Here is a 22285-nt window from a genome sequence, read left to right on the forward strand (position 1 = left end):
TGACAAGGTGCTGTTTGGTCAAAGATTGGGTTCAATGACCTTGGAGATCAAAAACATAAAATCATAGAATGGTTTGGGTTGGAAGGGACATTAAAGATCATCTCATTCCACCCCCCTGCCACGGTCAGGAACACCTTCCACTAGCCCAGGTTGCTCCAAGTCCCATCCAACCTGGCCTTGAACAGTTCCAGGGATGGGGCAGCCACAGCTTCTCTTATGTATCTCTGTCTTTGGTGTCCTTACCAGCCCTTTTCCTCTCCTTTAGTGCATTTCTTGGCAATTTTGGCCTCACTTTGCTTTAGCTGCTAATCTGGAGCCAAGAGAATATTTAACCTCAGATATATGTAACTTGGCAGCTGTGGCACAGCCAACACTGCCAAAGATGTGCAGGAAAATTGTGCAGGAAAATCCAGAATTTCTCACTAGTACAGGAAAATTGTGCAGGAAAATCCAGAATTTCTCACTAGTACAGTACTGCACCCAAATGTTTCATAAAATAAGAAGTGATCAGAAGTGGGTCATTGTTACACAAAGGGATTTTCACACATTTTCATGCTGAAAATACACGACTGGGTGCTAAGAGCTCTCCTAAACAAATTCTCTTCCAAGCACTCAACAAGCTATTAACATTCATGCTAATTTTGCTCACATTCACCCTCTCTCCTGATCCCTCATTGCTCTGTTAAGGTACTCCTGTCACATGGAACTGTTTGAAATGAGGAGGCACCCCTGGACAGTGAGGACCTGAGTTCTGGTCTTTACTGGCTCTAGGAATTGGCAGTTAAATTCTTCATAAACAAATAGAACCTAAGGCAAACATTTGCTTCTCACACTTTCTCCAGCAAACACGGCTTCAAACGAGGGGAGGGAAAAACAAACTCCACGACCGCCCCCTCAGCTTTCCATAACTTCTGTGTCCATTTTCCATGCTTTATTTTCCCTCATCCTGGAAGGAAAGCAGAGCAGGAGAAAGCATTAATCTCTAACCACAGCAATTTCCTGAATGCCAAAGAACTGCTGTCAAAACCAAGGATTCACTCACTGCTGGAACATCTGCATCAGATTACTGCACTTCCCTTTTCACTCCTGCATCGTGGCCTGCAATCAGCCACTGCTGCAACCCAGAAACTGTAAAAAAATATCTGTGTTGGGCTCCTACTGTTTTTTAATGTGGCCTTACTCATCTGTCTCTGCCTCCCTTTCCAGGTTGCTGCCTCTGTACCATTGTCTCCAACTGACTGGCAAATTGTTGATAACACACGCTTTTCTGGGGATGTATTTTTCTTCTTTTCCTCTCTGTGCGTTTTTATTCTAGTTCCTACTAAAAATGATGATGATGGTTTTAATAATGACTGATTCCTTGACTTGATTTAGCTCTTCACGTAGCTGACGCAAGCAGATTACTCATTGTCTTCTCCAAAGTAGCTCCCATGAACCTTTGGGAGTCATCTCTCTTGTTTAATTGACTCTTTAGATCCCTAATAGCCAGGTACAGAAAGATTGATTTGGATAGTATCTTCTGGGGCCATGGTGATCCAGGGAGCCTAACAGGGGAGACAGAAAATTTGGCCCCTTTCCCTGAAGAATCTTGGTTCATACCTTTGTTTCTTTGCCTTTAACAGCAAGATATAAAATATATCTCAAATTCCTCCCTACCCTCTTCCTTCCACTGGGGATGTGTAATTTGAAAGGCACCTTCAATAAAAAAAGCAACCTCTTCACCAGTGGGAAGGGAGATCTGATCCGACTTTTTAGGGGCTTGGATCTACCACCTTTCTCCCTGGAAGGTCAGGAAATATGGTGTATGCTACAATTACCAGGTGGTTGCTTAAACAGTTTCAGCTTCAGAAGCACCATGGTTAAAAATTCACCCAGCAGTGTTGTCTAAAGCCCCCTGGAGCAGCACAGAGGAAGAAGAGGTGACCATCTCCCCCTCTCCTCAGCAGCCAGGTGTCTCAGCCACTGGCTGCTGAACTTCCACAGGGTTTGGGAACCACGTGGAACATTTCCAAACCCCACCAAAGCTCATTTGCAGAAACAGGGTTTGTACCAAAGCATGAAGTGAAGAACTTTGGGAGCTGCAGCTCTATAACATTTCCCATCTAGAGAGACATCCTGAGAGTGGAGATCTGGGAAGTCTGATTCAAGGCATCTCGTTTAAGCTTTGCAAGGACATCCTTGTTACATCCTGGGATGGGCATTCACTTGGAAAATACATCTGCATATGGCCCGTGGCTCCTGAAGCAGCTGCTCTTTAAGCTCTAGAAACCCAGGAATGCTTTTATCTATCACTGCCCATTCTCCTCCCTGGCTCTGCTTGCCAACAGAAATCCCTGGCCTGGAAGGCCAAGTTCACTGGCTGCAATGACAAAGCAGCACAGAATCACTTGGGAACAGCTAATAAGAAACTGATGCTGCCACCCAAATAATGGAGCCATTGCAGTAAGGTCATTCCTTCAGCAAAATGTATCTTAATGGGGCTTCTCTGACCCAGTTCACCTTCAAACTAGAGAGCTATCAGCAATGCTATTTTGCTTTTATCAGCCAAGGCAACTCTGTTGTTCCCTTCTGGCCTCTAAATCAGAATGCAGCCATGCAGTCACTTCAGGGCCTGGGGGAAGAGAACAAGCCTCACCTACACATGTCCTGCTAAAAGCAAACATCTGGCTAATGCCTTCACACGGCCATTGCTACACCTGTTGCTAAATTCATTACCCCTTTAGCTCTGTAGGTTGCATCAGGTTCAATATTTGGACCAGCAGCTGGAGACATTATTCAAATAAGCGTCAAATTCGGATATTTACACAAAGATATTCGCACACAAAGGTGCAACCTCTTTATTGGAAATAATATTTCCAGACTAGGAAACTTGGAACATCACTCCTGAGGACACTCCTTGGTGGTTTAACAGGGGGATTTGCAGAAGCAATGAAGGAGACTGAGAGGAGACTTTGTTGCAGTCACAACTTCCTCATAAGGGAAAGAGGAGAGGCAGGCACTGATCCCTTCTCTGTGGGGATCAGTGACAGGACCGGAGGGAATTGCCTGAGGTTGTGTAAGGGGAGATTTAGGTTGGATATTAGAAAGAAGTTCTTCCCCCAGAGGGTGGTTGGGCACTGAACAGGCTCCCCAGGGAATGGTCACAGACCCAAGGCTGCCAGAGCTCCAGGAAGGTTTGGACAATGCTCTGAGGGACAGGATGGGATTTTTGGGGTGTCTGTGCAGGGCCAGGAGCTGAACTGGATGATCCTTGTGGGTGCCTTCCAGCTCAGGATATTCCGTGATTCCATGAAGTTTAGAATCCTTTTCCCAAAAGCTGCTCCTCAGACTTTGATTTATGAGCAAAAGAGTCAGCCATGGGAGGCAGACCCTCACAAGTCAGAGGGGCTTTGGTTCAGAGCCCCAACCACACCTGCCATTAGAGGCAGCTGATGGCCAGGATTTCAAACTGGTAGGAAAAAATACAGTAATGGCAAATAAACGCTGACATTTGGGTGAAGCAAAATTTTGCAGAGAAACAAAACGGCCAACAGAAATATTTTTCTGCGATAACAGAGCGATTCTTTGTTGCAATTTTGACCTTTTGTAGCATTTTTATTTATATACTTAGTTGTGCTGTGATTTATCTTTTATGCTGTTATTTATTGTATTCTATACATCAGGGACTGTTCTTTTTACATCATCATTAGCAATTGTTCTGCTAACTGCTAATTCTGTTAGCAATTTCTGAAGTAATTTGCCTTATGTTTTGCTCATTCCTCCCTGAAAAAAATAAAAAAAGTATTTGGAAATGCTGATCTAAAATGTTCTGCTTGGTATTGGAGTGTTTTATTATATGGCTTTTAAGAGAGCAAAAGGCAAAAAAAGAACATCCCTGAGGAATGCTTCATTTTGAACACATCAACATTCCCAGTGAAACAACAAACATGTCCCACCAGCCCTATAAACCACATTTATCTGCTTGTTCTATCTACCCATACCACCTGCTTCAGCCTCCCAGAAAGCAGCACAGCACTCAGAGCTGTTCCCCTTTGCTCACAAAAGGACCTGGCCTCTCTCCTTGGCTCCTACCCGCTGGATTAAGCTGTGTCTGAGACGTGGGGTGGAGATTTGCTCCTCCTAAAATGCCCCCAGCCCACCTGTGTTGACAGGCACTGATTGGTGATGGCCTGAAAGATGCTTTGCCACCTTGATTTAATGCCCCTTTTTTGGGGCTGAGTTTGGAGGGGCTCCATTCAGATTCAGCCTCATTCCTCCTCTTGCTGTGTCAAGTCTTGCATCCAGAAAGCCAAAATAATTTCTGCTCCTCAGTGTCTCCACTGCAAACCACAGACGGGCTGTGAAACCACCTGCCCTGCACTAAGAATGTGGTCAGAAAGAAGGAGGTAATGAGCTTGATAACCCTTTTCCCAAGGGAGGGGATTGAGATCCCACCTGCAGTGCTGTGTCCAGCTCTGGGGACCTCAGCACAAGGAAGATGTGGACTTGTTAGAGGCCACGGAGCTGCTGCCAGGGCTGGAGCCCCTCTGCTCTGGAGCCAGGCTGGGAGAGCTGGGGGGGTTCCCCTGGAGAAGAGAAGGCTCCAGGGAGAGCTGAGAGCTCCTTCCAGGGCCTAAAGGGGCTCCAGGAGAGCTGGAGAGGGACTGGGGACAAGGGATGAGGGACAGGATGGGGAGGGATGGCTTCCCACTGCCAGAGGGCAGGGTTAGATGGGACATTGGGAAGAAATTCTTCCTTGTGAGGGTGGTGAGGCCCTGGCACAGGTTGCCCAGAGAAGCTGTGGCTGCCCCATCCCTGGAAGTGTCCAAGGCCAGGTTAGATGGGGCTTGGAGCAACCTGGGATTCTGGGATTCTTTTTCCATATATTTTGCTTTTTTTTCTATTCAGTTGCTCCAAAATTAAATTAAAATATGTAAGAGGAAGGTAATAAATTGCTCTCTGCATCAGCTGGCAACAAGCAAAGAAAGTTTAGACTAGACCAGAGGAGACCTTCCAACCAAGAGGACAGGGATTCCACTGCAGGTAGGGAAAGCTGCCATGAAGGGTGATTTTGGAATAGACAAATCCATTTGCAGGAAAGGGGCTTGGACCAGATCCCCACTGTCCTTGTCACATCTGTTTTGGGGACAGCTGACCTCACTTAGATCAACAAAAAATAATTCACCACAGTGAAGCCAAAAATAACATTGTAGAATCATTTAGGTTGAAAAAGAGTATCACCACAATCCAACAGAGGTGGACAATTTTCACACATTCACAATTAAAGTCAAAATTCCACCTAATTCTATTGCTTTGCAGCAATGTCCAGTCCAGGTTCTGCCCACTACCTCTCCCAGTTAGTGACCTGATCTCCAGTTTCTCAGGATTTCCATGTTTGGAGACAAAGGGTACAGCAGAACAGGTTTGAGCCATCCCTTGCAATAACTTTCAGTCTGTTTTTCAGTGTCCTGGAAGACCTGGGGTCAGCTGGACACAGGAGCCAGCAGAGCTGGACTTGACCTCAGAGGAACAAGCAATGAAGACTGATCCCTGGTTGGAAGGGACCTTAAAGATCATTTAGTTCCAACCCCTTGCCATGGGCAGAGACACCTTCCACCCGGGGCACATCTCTCCTTGTTATAAACCCTGGAGTGCATGGAGTTGATCTGCCTAAGTCTTAGGATAACCTCTGCCCCAAAAAGATAAAAAAGTGTAAAAAATAGAGGGAGGAAAGAAATGTAAAATGTCAAGAGGGAAGGAGCTGTACCTCTTTCTTGCTCAAGCCCAGCAGATTGTCAAGGCACTCACAGAACTCTGTGTGCTTTTTACTTCAAACCCTTCAGTTCCTCCAAAGAGACCTACTCCAACACTTTTATTTGGGTTTAAGTGCATCAGTGTAAACCTGTTCCTCATTAGTTTAAATTAACCATAATGGTCCTGATTTAAACACAAACAGGGAGACAGATGAAAAGCAAGGAGGTAAAAGGATCGTAATGAGCTGATGATGTTCTTCAGCTGAGCTGAGGTGACAGCACTGGACATGATCTCTCCCTGCTCTGGCTGGGGGGGGGGAAAGCTTCTGTGCAGCCTAAGGGTTTTAAGCATGGCTGGGGCAGGTCCATCCATCCTGAGCAGCTCATGAGGTGGCAGCCCCCAGCCTTACCCCCACCCTTCAGTTCACCCATCCCATCCCTACATCCCGCTCAAACCCTGCTGTCAAACCTCTCAGCAACGTGGACAAGTTGTCTTTGGAGACAGCAGGAGAGCTCACCCAGGGAGAGCAAGATGCAGGGCAGGTGCAACCCTCACCCAGGTGGCATCTCCTAACATGTCACTTGGGAGAAACCTCCCTTTTCTTCCTAGGTGGTTAAAATCCTGCTGTGCGTGAGAAGCTTCAGCCCAGCCTTAGCTCTGGAGAGAGGCACATGTTTGCTTTATCTCTGGATGTCACTGGATAGATTAGATGAGATATATTTATCTAGACAATGATCTGTGTTGCTGCGAAGATATGGCTGCAGAATTCCATGGGTTGAGATAATCCCATGCTGAGTTTAGCACCCGAGTGAAAAACGATCCTTCATTTTGGTGGTTGACATGTTTTCATCAAAACATAAGGAAAATGAGTAATTTGGACTCAAGTGTTGGGTGTTTGGGCTTTTTTTGGTTTTTTTTTTAATTCACATTTATAAAGCAGTAAAGAGTTTGTGGGGTGGGTTATTTTAGGCAAAACCATCCTTATGAACATTGTCCTGGTGCAGTATTTGTTCCTGTTTTCTTGTATTTTCCAGTTTGTTTGTTCCCAGCAGGGTCAAAAACCCAGCTCAAGGAAGGAGGATGAAATATTAAAGAAGAAGAGACTGCATAAAAGAAATAAGAAAGATCAAAAATGTGTCATTTCCTGCAATTATTGTCAAGGAAAATTAAGGAACAAATATGCTATAATATTTTTTGTACACTCTCATACCCAGTGTATTCACAGATCTCCCATGCTCTGACAGCATCAGTTAAATCACTCCACTGTCCACTTGGGCTGCCCTTTAAAATAACTTTTTTTTTTTTTTTTAAGAAAGAAAAGTTGAAAAATCATGGATAAACACACTCCAAGGAAATATTTCCTGTGTACAGTAGAAAGAAGCTGAGGGAGAGCCCCTGCTCCACACCAGGGTCAGTCCCCATTGCAATGTATGGAGGCAGGTCACAGGGAGGAAACCAGTGTAAACAGGATCTGCTTTTATCAGTGGGAAAAAAACCCAACCCCCTTAAAATTGGCCAGAAATATGTGTCTATATGTTATAGTCACAGGCTGCTGTGTCCAAGTCTTGCTGCAGGGTTAAGTCAGAGGCACAGAGCTGTCCCTGAATGCAAGACCCTGCCTGTCCCCTCTGCTTTGGGAAGCAGCTAGTGAGGGGCAGCCCATGCCTTCACCCCCAGCAGGGTGCCTGCACTGGGGTGTCAGGACCAGGGTTTAGCATGGCAAAGATGTTTGCTGGAAGCCCTGAATGTGGGGTGAGAAAGGTAACCTGCCAGCCACGCAGAACATCCTCCTGGTGGGATGCTGGGGCAAAGGGGAACCTGCCAGCCTATAGAGGGACATCCTCCTGGTGGGATGCTGGGACTGAGGTTGGCATGGCAGCCTGGCAGAACATCCTCCTGGTGGGATGCTGGGCTTGGGGGTCCTGTCAGCCATGCAGGGCATCTCTCTTGGTGGGATGTATCCTCTTGGTGGGATGGTGGGACTAGTGGAGGGGGGAAGAGGAGGAGGAGAGGCATGCCAGCCGTGCAGGACATCCTCCTGGCGGGATTCTAGGGCTAGAGGGGACACACCAGCCTGGCAGGGCATCCGCCTGCTGGGACGCTGGGGCTGAGGGGGGCATGCCAGACTCACAGAGCATCCTCTTGGTGGGATACCTGTGCCGGGGGCCACGGCAGGGGCGGTCTCCAGCGGGCAGGTGCAGCCCCCCTCAGCCCCAGGACCCCCGTGCCGAGGGGACACACGGACCCGCCGGGCAAACCCTTTGTTCTGCTGCCGCCCGGCGGTGACGGGCGGGACGGCTGCGCCCGGGTACCCCCACCCACCCCCGGGGGTCTGCACCCGCTGCTGCGCGACCCCTTCGCGGGTGGGTTCCCTCCCGTCCGTGCGTGTCTCAAACCCCCCGTCCATCATTCCCCATCTCCCTCCGCCCGCCGGTTCCGCCGCCAGCTCGTCCTGCCCTGCGCTCGCCTCGTCCAGCAAAGCAGCGCTACTGCCGCCCCGCCGCCTCCTCCTCCTCCTTCCCTTCCTCCTTCCCTTCCTCCTCCTCCTCCTCCTCCTCCTCCTCCCCCTCCTCCTCCCCCGGCGGCACCTGACGCGCGGGGCTCCCGCCCGCCCCCGCCCCGGTCCCGTCCCGCCCCTCCCGCCGCTCCCGGTCCGAGCAGGGAGCGGAGCCGCCGGCGCTGCCGCCCGAGCCCAGCGCAGCCCCCGGAGCATGAGAGGGCGGCGGGGGGGCTCCGACCGCGCTGCCCCCCCGGGCTGAGCGGCGGGGAGAGCCCGCGGCAGGGCGGGGGGCAGCGCGGCCGCACGGCGTGAAGCTCTTTCTCATCCCTCTCTCTCATCCCGCTCTCTCATCCCGTTCTCTCATCCCGCTCTCTCATCCCGCTCTCTCATCCCGCTCTCTCATTCCTCTCTCTTATCCCTTTCTCCATCCCTCTCTCCTCCCTCCCTCCGTCACTCTCTCATCCCTCTCTCCATCCCTCCCTCCATCCCTCCATCCCGGCCGGGGGAGCGGGGTGCGGAGCGGGTCTAGGCGGGGGCTGCCGGCCGGGGATCATGCCGGGGGAGCTGCGCCTCGGCACCGCTTTCTCCTCACCCTCCATGGAGCCCGCACTTTCTCTACAATGACTTTCCCCGAGCTGAGCAATGGCAGCTTGAGCGGGAACCGGACGGGACAGGGCAGCCAGAGCGGTGCCAACCGGTCCTGGGGGCTGCAGGGTGAGGAGAGCCCCGACGGCAACGGCACCACGCTGACTTTCGCCTTGGACGTGCAGGCGGTGGGCGTCGGGGTCTTCCTGGCCGTGTTCATCCTCTCGGCCATCGTGGGGAACATCCTGGTCATCCTGTCGGTGGCTTGCAACCGGCACCTGCAGACGGTCACCAACTACTTCATCGTCAACCTGGCCATCGCCGACCTGCTGCTCAGCACCACCGTGCTGCCCTTCTCAGCCACCCTGGAGGTGTTGGGCTTCTGGGTGTTCGGGCGCATCTTCTGCAACATCTGGGCAGCGGTGGACGTGCTGTGCTGCTCTGCCTCCATCATGAGCCTGTGCATCATCTCCGTGGACAGGTACATCGGCGTCAAGTACTCCCTCAAGTACCCCACGATCATGACCGAGAGGAAGGCGGGGGTCATCCTCGTGGTGGTCTGGCTCTCCTCCATGGTCATCTCCATCGGGCCCCTGCTGGGGTGGAAGGAGCCGCCGCCGCAGGATGAGAGCATCTGCAGCATCACAGAGGAGCCGGGCTATGCCCTGTTCTCCTCCCTCTTCTCCTTCTACTTGCCCCTCATGGTCATCCTGGTGATGTACTTCAGGATCTACGTGGTGGCCAGGCGGACCACCCGGAGCTTGGAGGCAGGGGTCAAGAAGGAGAGGAATAAATCCATGGAGGTGGTTCTGCGCATCCACTGCCGCAGCGTCCTGGAGGAGCCTCTCTCCAGCACCCGGAGCAAGGGGCACAACTTCAGGAGCTCCCTCTCCGTGCGGCTCCTCAAGTTCTCCCGTGAGAAAAAGGCAGCCAAGACTCTCGCCATCGTCGTGGGTGTTTTCATCCTCTGCTGGTTCCCCTTCTTCTTCATCCTGCCTTTTGGTAAGTGACCCCGTCCCCCCTCCCAGCCCTGCTTCCTGTGACTGGACCCTTGGGGACCTACTCCTTGGGACAAACTTTCAGGACACAACTCATGCACGGATGTGAGGGATAGGTAGCTGATGGGTGAATAAACCAGCAATGAATTAATTCAGTTAATTAACACTCAATATTTATTAACCAAACTCACATAATCAGTCAAAGTAAATAGCAAATGAATAAAATAGCAGCATAATAATTGCTTTAATTAATTCATTCTGCATTCAGCATTTTAAATAATGAAGTTTAGACTAAGGAGCAAGCAGCTCTGTTTCAAACAGGCTGTCATTATGGCACAGTGGTCTCCAAAGAGTTTTGCTGTCCTCCCTTCCTCCCAGTTTGGGAAAGGCACCTGAATGTGCCTCCGTGGGTCCAGGGCTCCCACCTCTATTGGAGATGACTGAGGTTTGATCTCCCCAGGGAGTGTCGGAGTCTGAAGCATGTCTCACTGACTTCCCAGGATGTCGTTGTTGTGCAGGGACCTGGAGCAGGACCAGGTATTATCTAAGGGTGATGGGAGAAGATCCTATGTGATTTCCCAGGACACTCCTTTAGGGTTGTCTGACAAGTTGTGCTCTAAAGTTTTGGCAAGTTGTCTGTGAAAAGGATGCAGAAGAGGCGTGCAGAAGAGGCTGAGCAGGCACAGAATGTGCTGGGGCTACGTGATGTCCAAAGCAACATCCCCTTCCAGCACCAATGCAGGGATGCCAGTGCTCTTCCTCACCACCTCACTGAACGAGCACCCAGCTCAGGGGACCTGATGAGCCCCCTGGAATGCTGTAATAAACCTGGAGGGGGGGAAATAGAGGTTAAAATAACTTGTGGATGTCAGCAGCAGCCTTTTGCACAGAGCTCAGCAAAGCAGAGAGGTCTGTCATTCCATCTGCCAGCGGGGACCCACGTGTCCCACAGCCCACCAGGGACTTGTGTCCCACCAACCCTGCAGCCAGGGAAGCAGTACAGCTGGTTCTGCACTTTTTCTCAGGGTTTTTCAAATCCTCTTGCTCGAGGCTCCCTCTCAAGTCAGTGGAAACAGCATCGTGACCACGGGACAGATTTTGACCTGTGGAGGTTTTGAGCTCCCTCCAGCTCTGGGGCTGTGCCCCTGGGGACAGCTGGAGCCCAGGTCTGTGAGACACCCTCCAGTGGGATAAATCACCAGGATTGATGGTGTCTTGGAAGCTGAGGTGTCCCTGGAGTGGTGGATCAGGGCTGTGCGTGTCTGCTCTCACCATGCTGCTGTCTTGTACTTCTTTGCTCCAGTTTCTCTGTCTGGGTGAGGGTGGTATTTGGGGAGTTTATCTCAGCTCTCCACGGGGGTGAAATCGCTGCTGTGGAGAGTTTTCACCCTATGGGAGCGTTGCAGTTCATGGTAAAACTCAGGCAGGGAGCAGTAAGGCTGCACTGAGCTGCTCTCTCTGCAAGACCCGAGATTAATTGTCCTGTCTGACCACACCTGACTTTTCCTTTCACTGAGCAGGTACATGGGAGGGGGTTGTAGCCTGCAAATAAATAGTTTGGGAGTTGTGGGGTTTGGGTAGATACCAGTACCCAAAGGCTGAGCTCTCTGGGCAGCCCCAGTCTGATACTCTCCTCCTCAACCAGAACCAGCAAGAACCAGCTCCAAACCTCACTCAAACCTTTACACCTTAAAATTACAGAATCACGGAATGGTTTGGGTTGGAAGGGACATTAAAGATCATGTAGTTCCAACCCTCTGCCAACCTTGCAGCTAATGAAGCTGGGAAATGGGATCCTGTTCCTCTGAGTTACTCCCAGTACTTGGAAATAGAGAACAAACATGAGGCAAATACTTTTTTAGTAGAAATAAAAAAATATTTTGCTTTACTGTATCTGTTCTCCCTTGAAACACTTGAGCCAGCTTCTCTGCTGGTGTAAATCACCACCCTTGCACAGAAGTCAAAGGAGACACGGTGATTTCCACCGGCTAAAAATCCAAACTTCATTCTTGAAGTACCTCCCATGAGCCCTCCGAGCACACAACTTGCCAAGTCCTTTATAAACACGGCTTTGATCTTCACTTCCTGCTGTATTATATGTATAACATAAACACGGCAAAACTTCATTTATTTTATGACTACAAAATATTCTGCTTCTCATTTCCCCACCCTTCATTAATTGCAGCTTTCCTATTCAAACCTCAAAATCATTCAGGGGCTATCTGGGAGGAGAACAGAAACTTCTAATCTTGGATTTTACAGCTCAGGACATGAGTCTGAAACTCACAGAAACCAGCAAAGTCCACTGTAAATTCACAGTCTGAAACATACTGGGGCCAATTCTCCTTGGAAAAGAAGGTTATAAATGTTTAAGTAAATGGTTTTTATTTGTTTGTTAGACAAAAATAGGTGAAATAATTTGGGACCAACTGGAAATTATACTTATACACATTTTAAATGAAAATTAAATTCTCGTGAGAAACCAAATAACTTTAAACTGAAGTGAAATGGATTGTTTCAATTTGAGTAAATGGGAGTCTATTAAAAAATGAGCGCTCAGAGACATTTCGAAGTGAGCTGTTGCATTAAAATGAAGTGAATAAGGGATCTATTTTCTTCCGAAAATATCCAAATGTTTTGACTGTTTTTTCCCCTCTTTGACATGAATTCGCAAGAAATCGTCCTTGGCTCGCACTGTTCGCTGTCATCTGATTATACTTTTTAGGGATAAGAAAATTTGTCAAGTGAAAAAAGACTCTCAACTCCACTTAGCATTCCCTGAGCACTCAGAAACTTCCGCGCTGGCTCCGCCGTCGGTGTCTGTGAGTCTGCACAGATCTTTGCAGCTCTCTGCAGAATAATTTCCACATTAGTTACACAGGAGCAATATTTATCACATCAGGGTTGAAAAGCTGAAATAAGCAGTAATTTTGAACGACACAGTCTATGTGTGTGTGTGTGTGTGTTAAATGCTGTCAGCTGTTTCTCCGTGCTCGAACGATCTACAGCGATCTTTCTTCAAATCATCTCAAACTCCCCAATACCTCCATGGTCTGTTTATCAGCTGAATAATTTAGCTCACTCTTGGGTGTGGGATAGGTGGGATGCCATCACCAGGAGTTTAAACAAAATTAACAGCTTTGTGGCTAATAAGACTCTTCAAGCAGCGGGTTCTTCAACCCGAGATGAAATCCTAATTCCCCGTGTGAGGGTGGTGCCCTTGCTGGGTGTGCAGTGGAGCTCTAAAAACTGCTCTGTCTCGGGATCCTGGGTGGTGGTGGTGGGGTTTGAGGCAGGATTCCTCTTCCCTTAGCAAACACCTGTCTAGAGAACATAACTGGAGACTTTTCAGAGGTGTGGGCAAGGAGTTTAAGGCTGGTTCATGGGACAGGATTCATCTCCTTTTGGTTGTGTCAGACCACGAAGATGATCCAAGGGCTGGAGCCCCTCTGCTCTGGAGACAGGCTGAGAGAGCTGGGGGTGTTTAGCCTGGAGAAGATAAGGCTCCAGGGAGACCTTAGAGCATCATCAACTTCAATCACATGTGAGAAAGTGCTAAAAGTCCTCAGTATACCAACTTCCCATTAAAATGAAGAGACGATTAAAGGAGTTGAAACTTTTATACTCTCCCTCACAGAAGGAAGGTTGCAGAGCAAGCTCAGCCCCTGGTTAGACATCAGAAAATACTCACTAAAAATCTACCACAAGACACAATCCCAGAAAAAACCCAACTTCTTTAGTGTGGTTTTACACAGGGGGACCTGATAGGAAAGGTGATTTGAAAGTAGGAGGCTGAAAGATAGAACATTTAATTACTTTGATTGTCAGGGCACTTCCTTGTGTCTCCAGAAATTTTCTGAGTTGTGGTGGAAGTGGCAAAATTGACAAGGAAAAAGGAATGCCAATTGCTTTCAAATAACTGTTTATGGCCCAGAGCATCAGATCAACCTGGAACAAGAGCAGTTGGGATGAACTGTTCCATCTGCCACATGTCCCCCATTGAACCTGATTCACAGGAACCATACATTGATTAAAAACACCAGCAAAGACATGGATGGAGTCTCAAAAGCTCTGGTTGGATTTATTGGACATCATCCAAACAAGAGACACCACAGGATGTTTCCATGAAATGGGCTCATGCCAAATTAGCATAAATTCATTAAATTATAGGGAATGGGTGGATGGATGGATGGATGGATGGATGGATGGATGGATGGATGGATGGATGGGTGGGTGGATGGATGGATGGGTGGGTGGATGGATGGATGGGTCTTCCAGCCCATCTCCCTTTCTCAGGGAAAGACCACTTGGCCCCAAACCACTCCTGAGCCATTTCAAGGCTCTTCTTAAAGCACTGAAGTGAGGGGAAATCCATTGCTTTTCCAAGACAAATTTTGCTGTTGCTTCAGCAGCCCTCAAATGTGATTTCTGCTTCTGTTTTTCCCACTCAGAGTGTCTGCAATAACACCAGGGCTGTGCTGAAGCCTTCCAGATTGTCATTCCTAGGGCATGACAGCAGGGATTCTATGGTGGACCCAGCACAGGGACAAGTGGGGGTGTGCATCCCACTGGGATAGCACTGGAGGAACAGTCCAGGCACAGGGCACCTGGTTGGGAGTCACCTGCAGTGATTGTGTCTGTCTAGAGAAACACTGAGGAAAAAGCAACTGGGAGCTGGGCTTTTCTCCAGGGAAAACACGTTGATGTCCTGCAGAAGGGCACAGGAGAGAATTACAAGCAGCCCCATGGATAACAAGCCTGTGAGTAAGTTATGCAGCTAAAGCATCAGGCAGTGTTGATTCCCTCCATGTGGCCCCCGTGCAGAAGCCACCAGAGTGCAGAACAGCAGGGAGACAGCCTATGTTTGTTTGGAAATAGCCAGCCAAAAGCAACTATTTGGAGCCCAGCTGAGTGTGTGGGGTTCCTTTCCTGCCCATTACCTGTGTGGAAGGCCAGAGATGGATGGAGGGGCTCAGGACAGTTATTGCTGCTATAAGAGACACCTCATTCTGGACCTCAAATAATTATTTGGGCACCCAGATTTGGACATCTGCTTTGCCTCTACCTGGCCAAAGGAATGCAGTGATTGGAATTAGGACCCAAATCTCCCACGACCTGCATGTGGAATTACTCTGCTTCCAGTCTATCCACTGCACCACCAAACAAAACTATTTAAAGCCAAATGTCTTTTTATATGGCACAGCCTTGACGCATCTGGAGGCAGTTGCTAAAAGGATGTACCACAAACAGGAAAAAAATAGATCTTGAAAAACTTAAAACTACTGGGATTCAGTGGGCAAAATGTTATAAAATCTCTCAACAGGGGTTTTGGAACCAATACAAAAATACACCACATAACCTTAAAATCATCTGTGTCAAGCTGGGTCTGATGGTTTTATTATATTTGACAAAACTTCATCCTGAATATTCTGAGAAGGAGTTTTTAATTAGTCTGATTTATCCTCGTTAATTTGTATTTGGGTAAATATTTCCTTGTTAGTCCTTATAATCTGGTTAACATGATGTAACAAAAAATGAGCAAAAGAGTGGGCTGTTCTTTTGTGTGGTCATGCGAGGTGGTTGGTTGATCTCTTATTTCCAACTTGCTTTTAATTGGTTTTGCCACAAAAAAACCCTCCAGCATGAATTAGGTATGTCACGTTAGCAAGTAAGTGTCAAGGCTTCATGATCCCTGTAGGGTTTTAATTACAAGTGCTCACTTTTGTGATTACATGGAGCATTTTTGCCCAAGGCACTTCAGAAAATGAGTGTATTTCCTTGGGAGAGCAACCTAAATTATCTTCTGATTGATCGGACAGGAGTTTTCTTTGCTGTGATTACTGTGCTCTATTGTAGGTAGGGCTGATAGTATCTTTTGACATTATGGGATCCTTCCGGAGTAAAGTCCCAGTTTTTGGTGCCAAACATTGACTGTTAGGTAAAGTTTTCAATTCTGTGCCTTTGTAACAAGCTGAGTTTGTTCTGCCAAATGTGAGAGAGCATGAGATGGCCATAGCTGAGAAAGATGACAGGAAAAACACAGCCTTTGGTTCCTGTCATGAGTGTTATGGGGACAGGCTGGAGTGTAAAAAGCTCTGTCAGAGCAAAGACATTTCACTCTAGTGGGGTTAGGGATTCTTTATGTCAGGACAGGGCAGGAATTAGACAAAGCTGGTTCAATACAGCCAAATTCTGTAAAGAGAGAACATTTCTGAGGAGTTGTCAAGGCGGGGAAGTTTGGCAAGACTGGAGTTTGCTGAGGAAAGGCTTTCAAGAGCAATGACCTGATGGTGTCTGATGGGCATTTCTGCTGCCCTGTAGTCCCCTGTGGTGTTCATTTCATAGAACCACCAAAGAATCATGGAATGGTTTGAGTTGGAAGGGACCTCAAAGACCACCTTGTTCCATCCCATTGCCATGGGCAGGGACACCTTCCACTAGCCCAGGTTGCTCCAAGCCCTGTCCAACCTGGCCTTGGACACTTCCAGGGATGGGGCAGCCACAGCTCCTCTGGGCAACCTGTGCCAGGGCCTCCCCACCCTCGCAGGGAAGAATTTCCTCTTAATATCTAATTTAACCTCCCCTCTTTCAGATGGTGCCTCACAGGTCATACCAACCTCCAGAGAAGTAGCAACAGGAAAGCAACTGAACTGCACCTCTCAGAAGAATGTAATTGTCATTGGCAACAGAAAGTATTTCAGGGTTTGGTTGGTTGATGTTTGGGCAAAAGAAGGCTGTAAAGAGTTTCTATCATGAAATGTGTGTGGTGAAAAATCCAGTTTTCCAGCTAATGGGTGTTTAGACTTTTTTACCAACCCAAATTGTTCCATCTCCTCATCCTCTTTACACACAAAATTTCCAAGTCCTCTGAAGGTGTCTAAGCAGGAGATTTGTTTCCATCATTCATTACGGGATAACTTGACCCTTGTTGTGTTGAGTTGGTTCTGTGATTCTACTGAATCAGCTTTGTTCTCTGACTAGGATGATGTTTAGGAAACAATTCTTCATGGAAAGGGTTATCAAGCACTGAAACAGGTTTCCCAGGGAGTCACCGTCACTGGAGGGGTTTAAAAGCCATGTGGATGTGGCACTTGGGGACGTGGCTCCATGGTGGCCTTGGCAGTGCTGGGGGAACAGTTGGACTTGATGATCTTGGAGGTCTTTTACATGATTCCTTGATTCTGTGATTCCATGATTCTGCTTCTGCCTGCCCTGCTTTCTCAGATTCGGTGCTGCATGAAAGTGTCCCATGGAGATAGAAGGGTGTGCTTCTCCCTGCACCATTATTTACGGGTGAGATTAGCCCAAGGAAGGATTTACTGGAGTGGCTGGAAAAGGATATGGTTTTTTTAGCTGCTCCTAATGAATAGCCTTTCTCTGAGAGGGCTCGTAGCTGATGCACTTGGAGCTAAGCCCGAGAACCACCAGGTCTGGTGGCAGAAAACCAACTGCCAGCTCCATCAAGAGAGGGCATTTCCTGCTCCTGGGAAGTTTCCAACCTGAGGGAATTCACAACTCAGTCATTAAGGCCCCTGAAATGCAACTTTTATTTTTACTCCCTTCAGTAGCTGGGGGAAAAAAAAAAAAAAATTAAAAAAAGCCATTTACAAGGGATTCCTGCTGGGAGAAATCCCTGCCCCAGACAAGTCCAAGCTGCCTTTCCTGTTGCTCGCAGTGGGTTGTCACATTGATGACATTCAGCTAAGGAAGATCAGCAGGATACAGGGAATACAGGACTGGCTCCAGCCAGCTCTCCCCAACACAAATCTGCCTGAGAAATGTGCCTGGAGCTGTAGGAACAGGAGGATTTTGGTGCCACGTGGGTTCAGGACCTGGAATCAGGCCTTCCCCTCTTGTGTTCAGGAGTTTGTTTATTTATCACGTTTAATGGGATCTGTACTTCCCCCAGTGAGTCAAAGGCTGGAACAAGTCACAAGGGTTATCCTGCCTGATCTCCTGAATTAAAGAACTCCTGGCTGCATTTCCCTGCAAGGCTGTTGCAAGTGGATGCAGAAGCCCAATAGCCAGACTGCAAAAGAGGTCCATGATGGGGAAAAAAATCCCAAAAAATAAGGGAGCCGAAGAGATCTCCAGTTAGAGGATCAATTATGGAAACACTGAGCAGGAAACAGCCCCTTCTACAACAGAATCCTGCCCCAGACTCTGCTGGAAGGGCTGTGCCATAGTTGACTCCAGGAGACATGGACAAGACCTTTGTGAAAGCATTTAGGTAGGGAAAAGATAAAAAATTAGCTTGTTTAGAGGGAAATTCATATCCTAAGCATAAAACTGATGATTTGTAGCATAGAGACAGTGAGGAATGGGAATATCTTCATGGCTTGATGCTCTTTTCTTGTGGCAATGGGGCAAGAGGAGGTTAGGGCAACTTGACCAGGAACCTCCATCTCACTCCTGTCAGTTTTCCAGCTATAAAGTTCCTCAGACCAGCTTCACAAATCACTGAGGAACAGCCCATGGGTAATCACAGGGGTCATGGAGGGCAGTGATCCCAAAGTCCAGGGACTCAGACCCACTTTTGATCCCCCAGGTCACCAGATGAAGCTGGCAGTGGTGTTATTTCTTGCCCTCTCACTCGAGTCCCATGCAGGGCACCTGACACCCCTGTATTCCCACCCCAGATGTGTTCTCAGAAATGCAGTTTGGAAGGGAATGGGGCACACACACACACATGACACAGCAGTGGAGGCACCACCAGCTGCTCATGTCCTGGTTTGAGTGCAGAGAGCAGGGGATTTGGGTTCAGAGGAGATTCCAGCTCTTGAATCTCAGCCTTTGAAGCCAAGTTCTCGCAGAGACACTTGTCAAAGGTCACCAGAAAGGTTTTTCAGCCACAGGCTGTTTCAGTTCCCAGGGTCCCTTCCATAGGAATTATCTGGAAAGCTGTGAGGATGTGCAGTGTGATGTTCCAGCTGGCATCCAGCCATGGGCTTGTGGGGATTTGGGGAAACAAAACAGAGTGACTTCACATCACAGGGTTTGCTTTCTGTGTATTCCTCACTCAGAGAAGAGCATAGAGTTGTAGACTCATGGAATCATGGAATGGTTTGGGTGGGAAGGGACCTTAAATACCATCTCATTCCACCCCCTGTCATGGGCAGGGACACCTTCCACTATCTCAGGTTGCTCCAAGCCTCGTTCAACCTGGCCTTGAACACTTCCAGGGATGGAGCAGCCACAGCTCCTCTGGACAACCTGTGCCAGTGTCTCTCAGCCTTCCCAGTAAGGAGGTAGAAGAAGAAGGAGCAAAGCACAGAGTTTTGCAAGTATTGCATCTCTCCCTTCCTTCTGCCTTGCAAGAGCCGAATTGTTTGGGATTAAATCATGAGGTGCTTCCCTTCCAGTGACACCACACAGTTACAGCTCTTCAGGGCTCTCTGCAGACAGACCTACCCGAGATCCTTAATGATGCACCAGCCCATCAGTCATGTGCTTCAGCCTCTTTTGTGTCAGGGGATGTACAAACAGGAGTGTTATTTCTAGCCTGGAGGAGCTCAAAGTAGTGGATCCAGATGGATGTGGGAGGCAGGAGAGCACCCAGTGGTACCTGTGTTCAGGCAGACTGCAGTTTTGCCAGCATTTGGGCAAAGGAGTGGGGAATAGTGGTGCAGGTATTGGCAGGTAGCTTCTGGGAATGCCCCTGAGGAGAAGGGACCATTTTTCATTGCATCTGATCACCTCCTTGACCACCACCCTCCCTCCCTGGGTCCCCTTTCCTGAATATCCCCTTACCAGTGCTTCCTTTCTCATCCATGGCTCTGATAAACAAGGAATGTAATTATTTCTGGTGTGCAGGTAAACAAAGAAATTAGGACCAGACTTGCAGGTGAAGATTTCTGTGTGTAGTTGTCTGTGGGTAGGTGGATGTCTCGGCTCCCATTACTGACCATGCCTGCAGAGCTTGGTTGCTATCCAGGTTTGGATTGCAATTTACTTCCCTAAAACATGCCCAAGATCCCCTAAGGTAGGTGAAGCAACCACATGAGGTTTTTGATTGCAAGACACAACCTTGGGGAGCTCTGTGCTCTCCTATGGGGACATCCAGAGACCAGGAGGGACATCCCAGGGCATTTATCTCCAGTGGTACAAGACATGTAGGCAGCCAGAGTGTCTTCTTTAAGATGACTTGAATTGCACCCTGGATTGCTTTCCCAAGAAATTAAAAAGAAAACCAGACACCCCTTGGGTAAGATACATCTGGTAACACGCCCACACAAGCATTTCTTTCTCCATCCCATAAACTGGAGTGTAGGATGTGCCCTGAAGCTTGATACCTTGTCATGTCAATACCTTTCCCTCAGATGCACCTTCCCACAGGTCCATTCTGAAGCTGTGTCCTGAAAGTAAAAATAAATGGGTCACTACAGCCTTCTCAGATGGCCTGTGAGGAATCAGTCTGGCTTCCCTGATGTCGCTGCCAAGCATTAAAGGGCACACCTAATGCTTCAGGGCAGGAATCGTAAGAAATATATATAAAAGTCTTCGAAGGAAGGGCTTAATCTTTGCTGATGGGCAGAGATGGAGAAGAAAAGTCATCTGAGGGACTTCAATGGTCTGTTTCTTTTGTAGTCTCCATCACTTGGCCTGTTTATCTGGACAACTTGGACTCCACTGGCTTTCAAGGCAGATGGAAAACATGGAATATCAGTGGTGGGTTTGGCCTCTCCATTTAGGACATGTAGTGACAGGAAGGTGTTGGGTTAGCTGGTGGTGCACACAAAGCTTCTCCCATCACAGCTTTAGGTCTTTGCTCACCTGCCAGTGCTTAGACATGAGAACCAGCTCAGAAACACACAGAATTCAAGGCCAGGTTAGGTAGGGCTTGGAGCAACCTGGTCTAGTGGAAGGTGTCCCTGCCCATGGCAGAGGGTTGGAACTCTATGTTCTCTAATATTCTTTTCAACCCAAACTCTTCTATATGACACACATGATGCTCATCCTCTTCCTGGGATTCGTTAGCATCCCTTAAGGACCCCAGCAGGCAGTGTGGCTACTGCTCTCCTACAGGAAGGATCCATGAACTTCCCCCAAAGGTCAGGGGAATGAGGACGTGGGCGGTTTCATTTTCCTGCTGCGACGACAGGGCAAGGGAAAGTATTTACATTGAAAACAGAACTTTCCCAGTGTCTGTGGCTGTTTGAGTCAAAGGCAGTGAGGGAAGGGGGCTGAGTTGAGAGTGTTTACACTGAATGGGGCCATCAGCCTGTCAGGATGTATTCCACACGTTCTGGAAAAGGTCTGTTCCTTCTCCCTGTGTACTCTCACTGCAAACCCAGCAGCCTGCACTCAAAGAAACCACAGGTGATTAAATTAACATTAGCCTAACGTATGGAACAAATATAATTTGCTCCAAACCCAAACATTTACTGCTCAAAGCAGAGCTGGGTGGCTCACAGCAGAATTCATATAAGAGAACTGGAGAGCAACATTGCAGAAGTGTGATCATGTGCACCATCCCACCACATGCACTGGCAATCCCTCAAGTGCCTTCTTCCTTCCTAACTCTTCATCTTCTTCTTCCTCTTCCTGTTTCTCCTCCTATCTGTACCCCTCTGTGGCTCTGGTGTGCAAATATCACAGGCAGCTGTCACCCCCTTGAGACAGGATTGACTTCCACTACAGATCCCAGTGGATCAACCATGATCCCCTTCAAAATCACTTGAGCTTCATGTGTGTCCCAGTCCCTGAAGCTCTGCTGCTGTGCCTTTTGAGAGACCATTCTGGATCATTATTGCATCCAGTCCTTGGAAACTTTATTGTTTGCAGTGAGAACCTATCAGTATCTCATTGCAAATTAGTTTTGTGTCCGTGCCATCTTCCTTAAGTAGTTATGTTTTTTCCTTGGCTTTCACCCTCTGGTAAACAGCCATTCAGGGGTCTTCTTCCCCTGTAGCCTCTTCTTGTTGCATTGAACAACCTAATGAATTCCCTTTTGCCTCTATCATCCATATTCCCCACCCTGGTCCATCTGGATTTACTCCCTTTTAGATCACTGGTGGTTTGGATGCTTTGGGAGACCAACCTTGTACTTTACACTCAAGTTCTTGAAGATACACCAGACAAATGGGTGTCTGGGTAAGTGTTGCTTTGTGGTAATAACCCTGATGTCCCTGGCAACAATATTTGTGGCAGATCACGCTTCCTACCTGGAGAAGAGATGGAGAAGGCAACCACCTGGACTGTGTTGATGGATGTCCCCTGTGATTGCCATGGCACGAGCTGTGCAGGTTGTTGCTCTGACTATTAAGTTGGCACTGGGTTTGGACTCTTCCAGCTCATGCCACAGAAATTTCCAAAGGAAAGTGTCTAAAAAAAATAAATGGTTGCTGCCTGCCATGCCCAAATTCATGCTTAGGATTGTACCATTTTGTAAGCTCGTCTTTTTTGCTGCTGTTTTGTTGTGACTCTCCAAAGGACCCTCCTTCCAAAATCAGCTGGAAACATCTCCCCA

At 48.3% G+C, this 22285-nt stretch overlaps 1 protein-coding gene across 1 annotated transcript in view; it reads left to right on the forward strand.

The window, feature by feature from the left end:
- Window positions 1–8396: 8396 nt before the first annotated feature.
- ADRA1D (adrenoceptor alpha 1D) overlaps window positions 8397–22285 on the forward strand; it is a 45759-nt gene continuing 31870 nt past the window's right edge. Inside the window, exon 1 of the mRNA XM_051798224.1 lies at window positions 8397–9820. Coding sequence (XP_051654184.1) covers window positions 8854–9820 — 967 coding nt within the window. The 5' untranslated portion in view covers window positions 8397–8853. The remainder of the gene's footprint in view (window positions 9821–22285) is intronic.

The sequence above is a fragment of the Manacus candei genome, unplaced genomic scaffold, assembly GCF_025592945.1.
Source record: "Manacus candei isolate 608988 ecotype Guabito, Panama unplaced genomic scaffold, ASM2559294v1 h1tg000048l, whole genome shotgun sequence".
Taxonomy (NCBI): Eukaryota; Metazoa; Chordata; class Aves; order Passeriformes; family Pipridae; genus Manacus; species Manacus candei.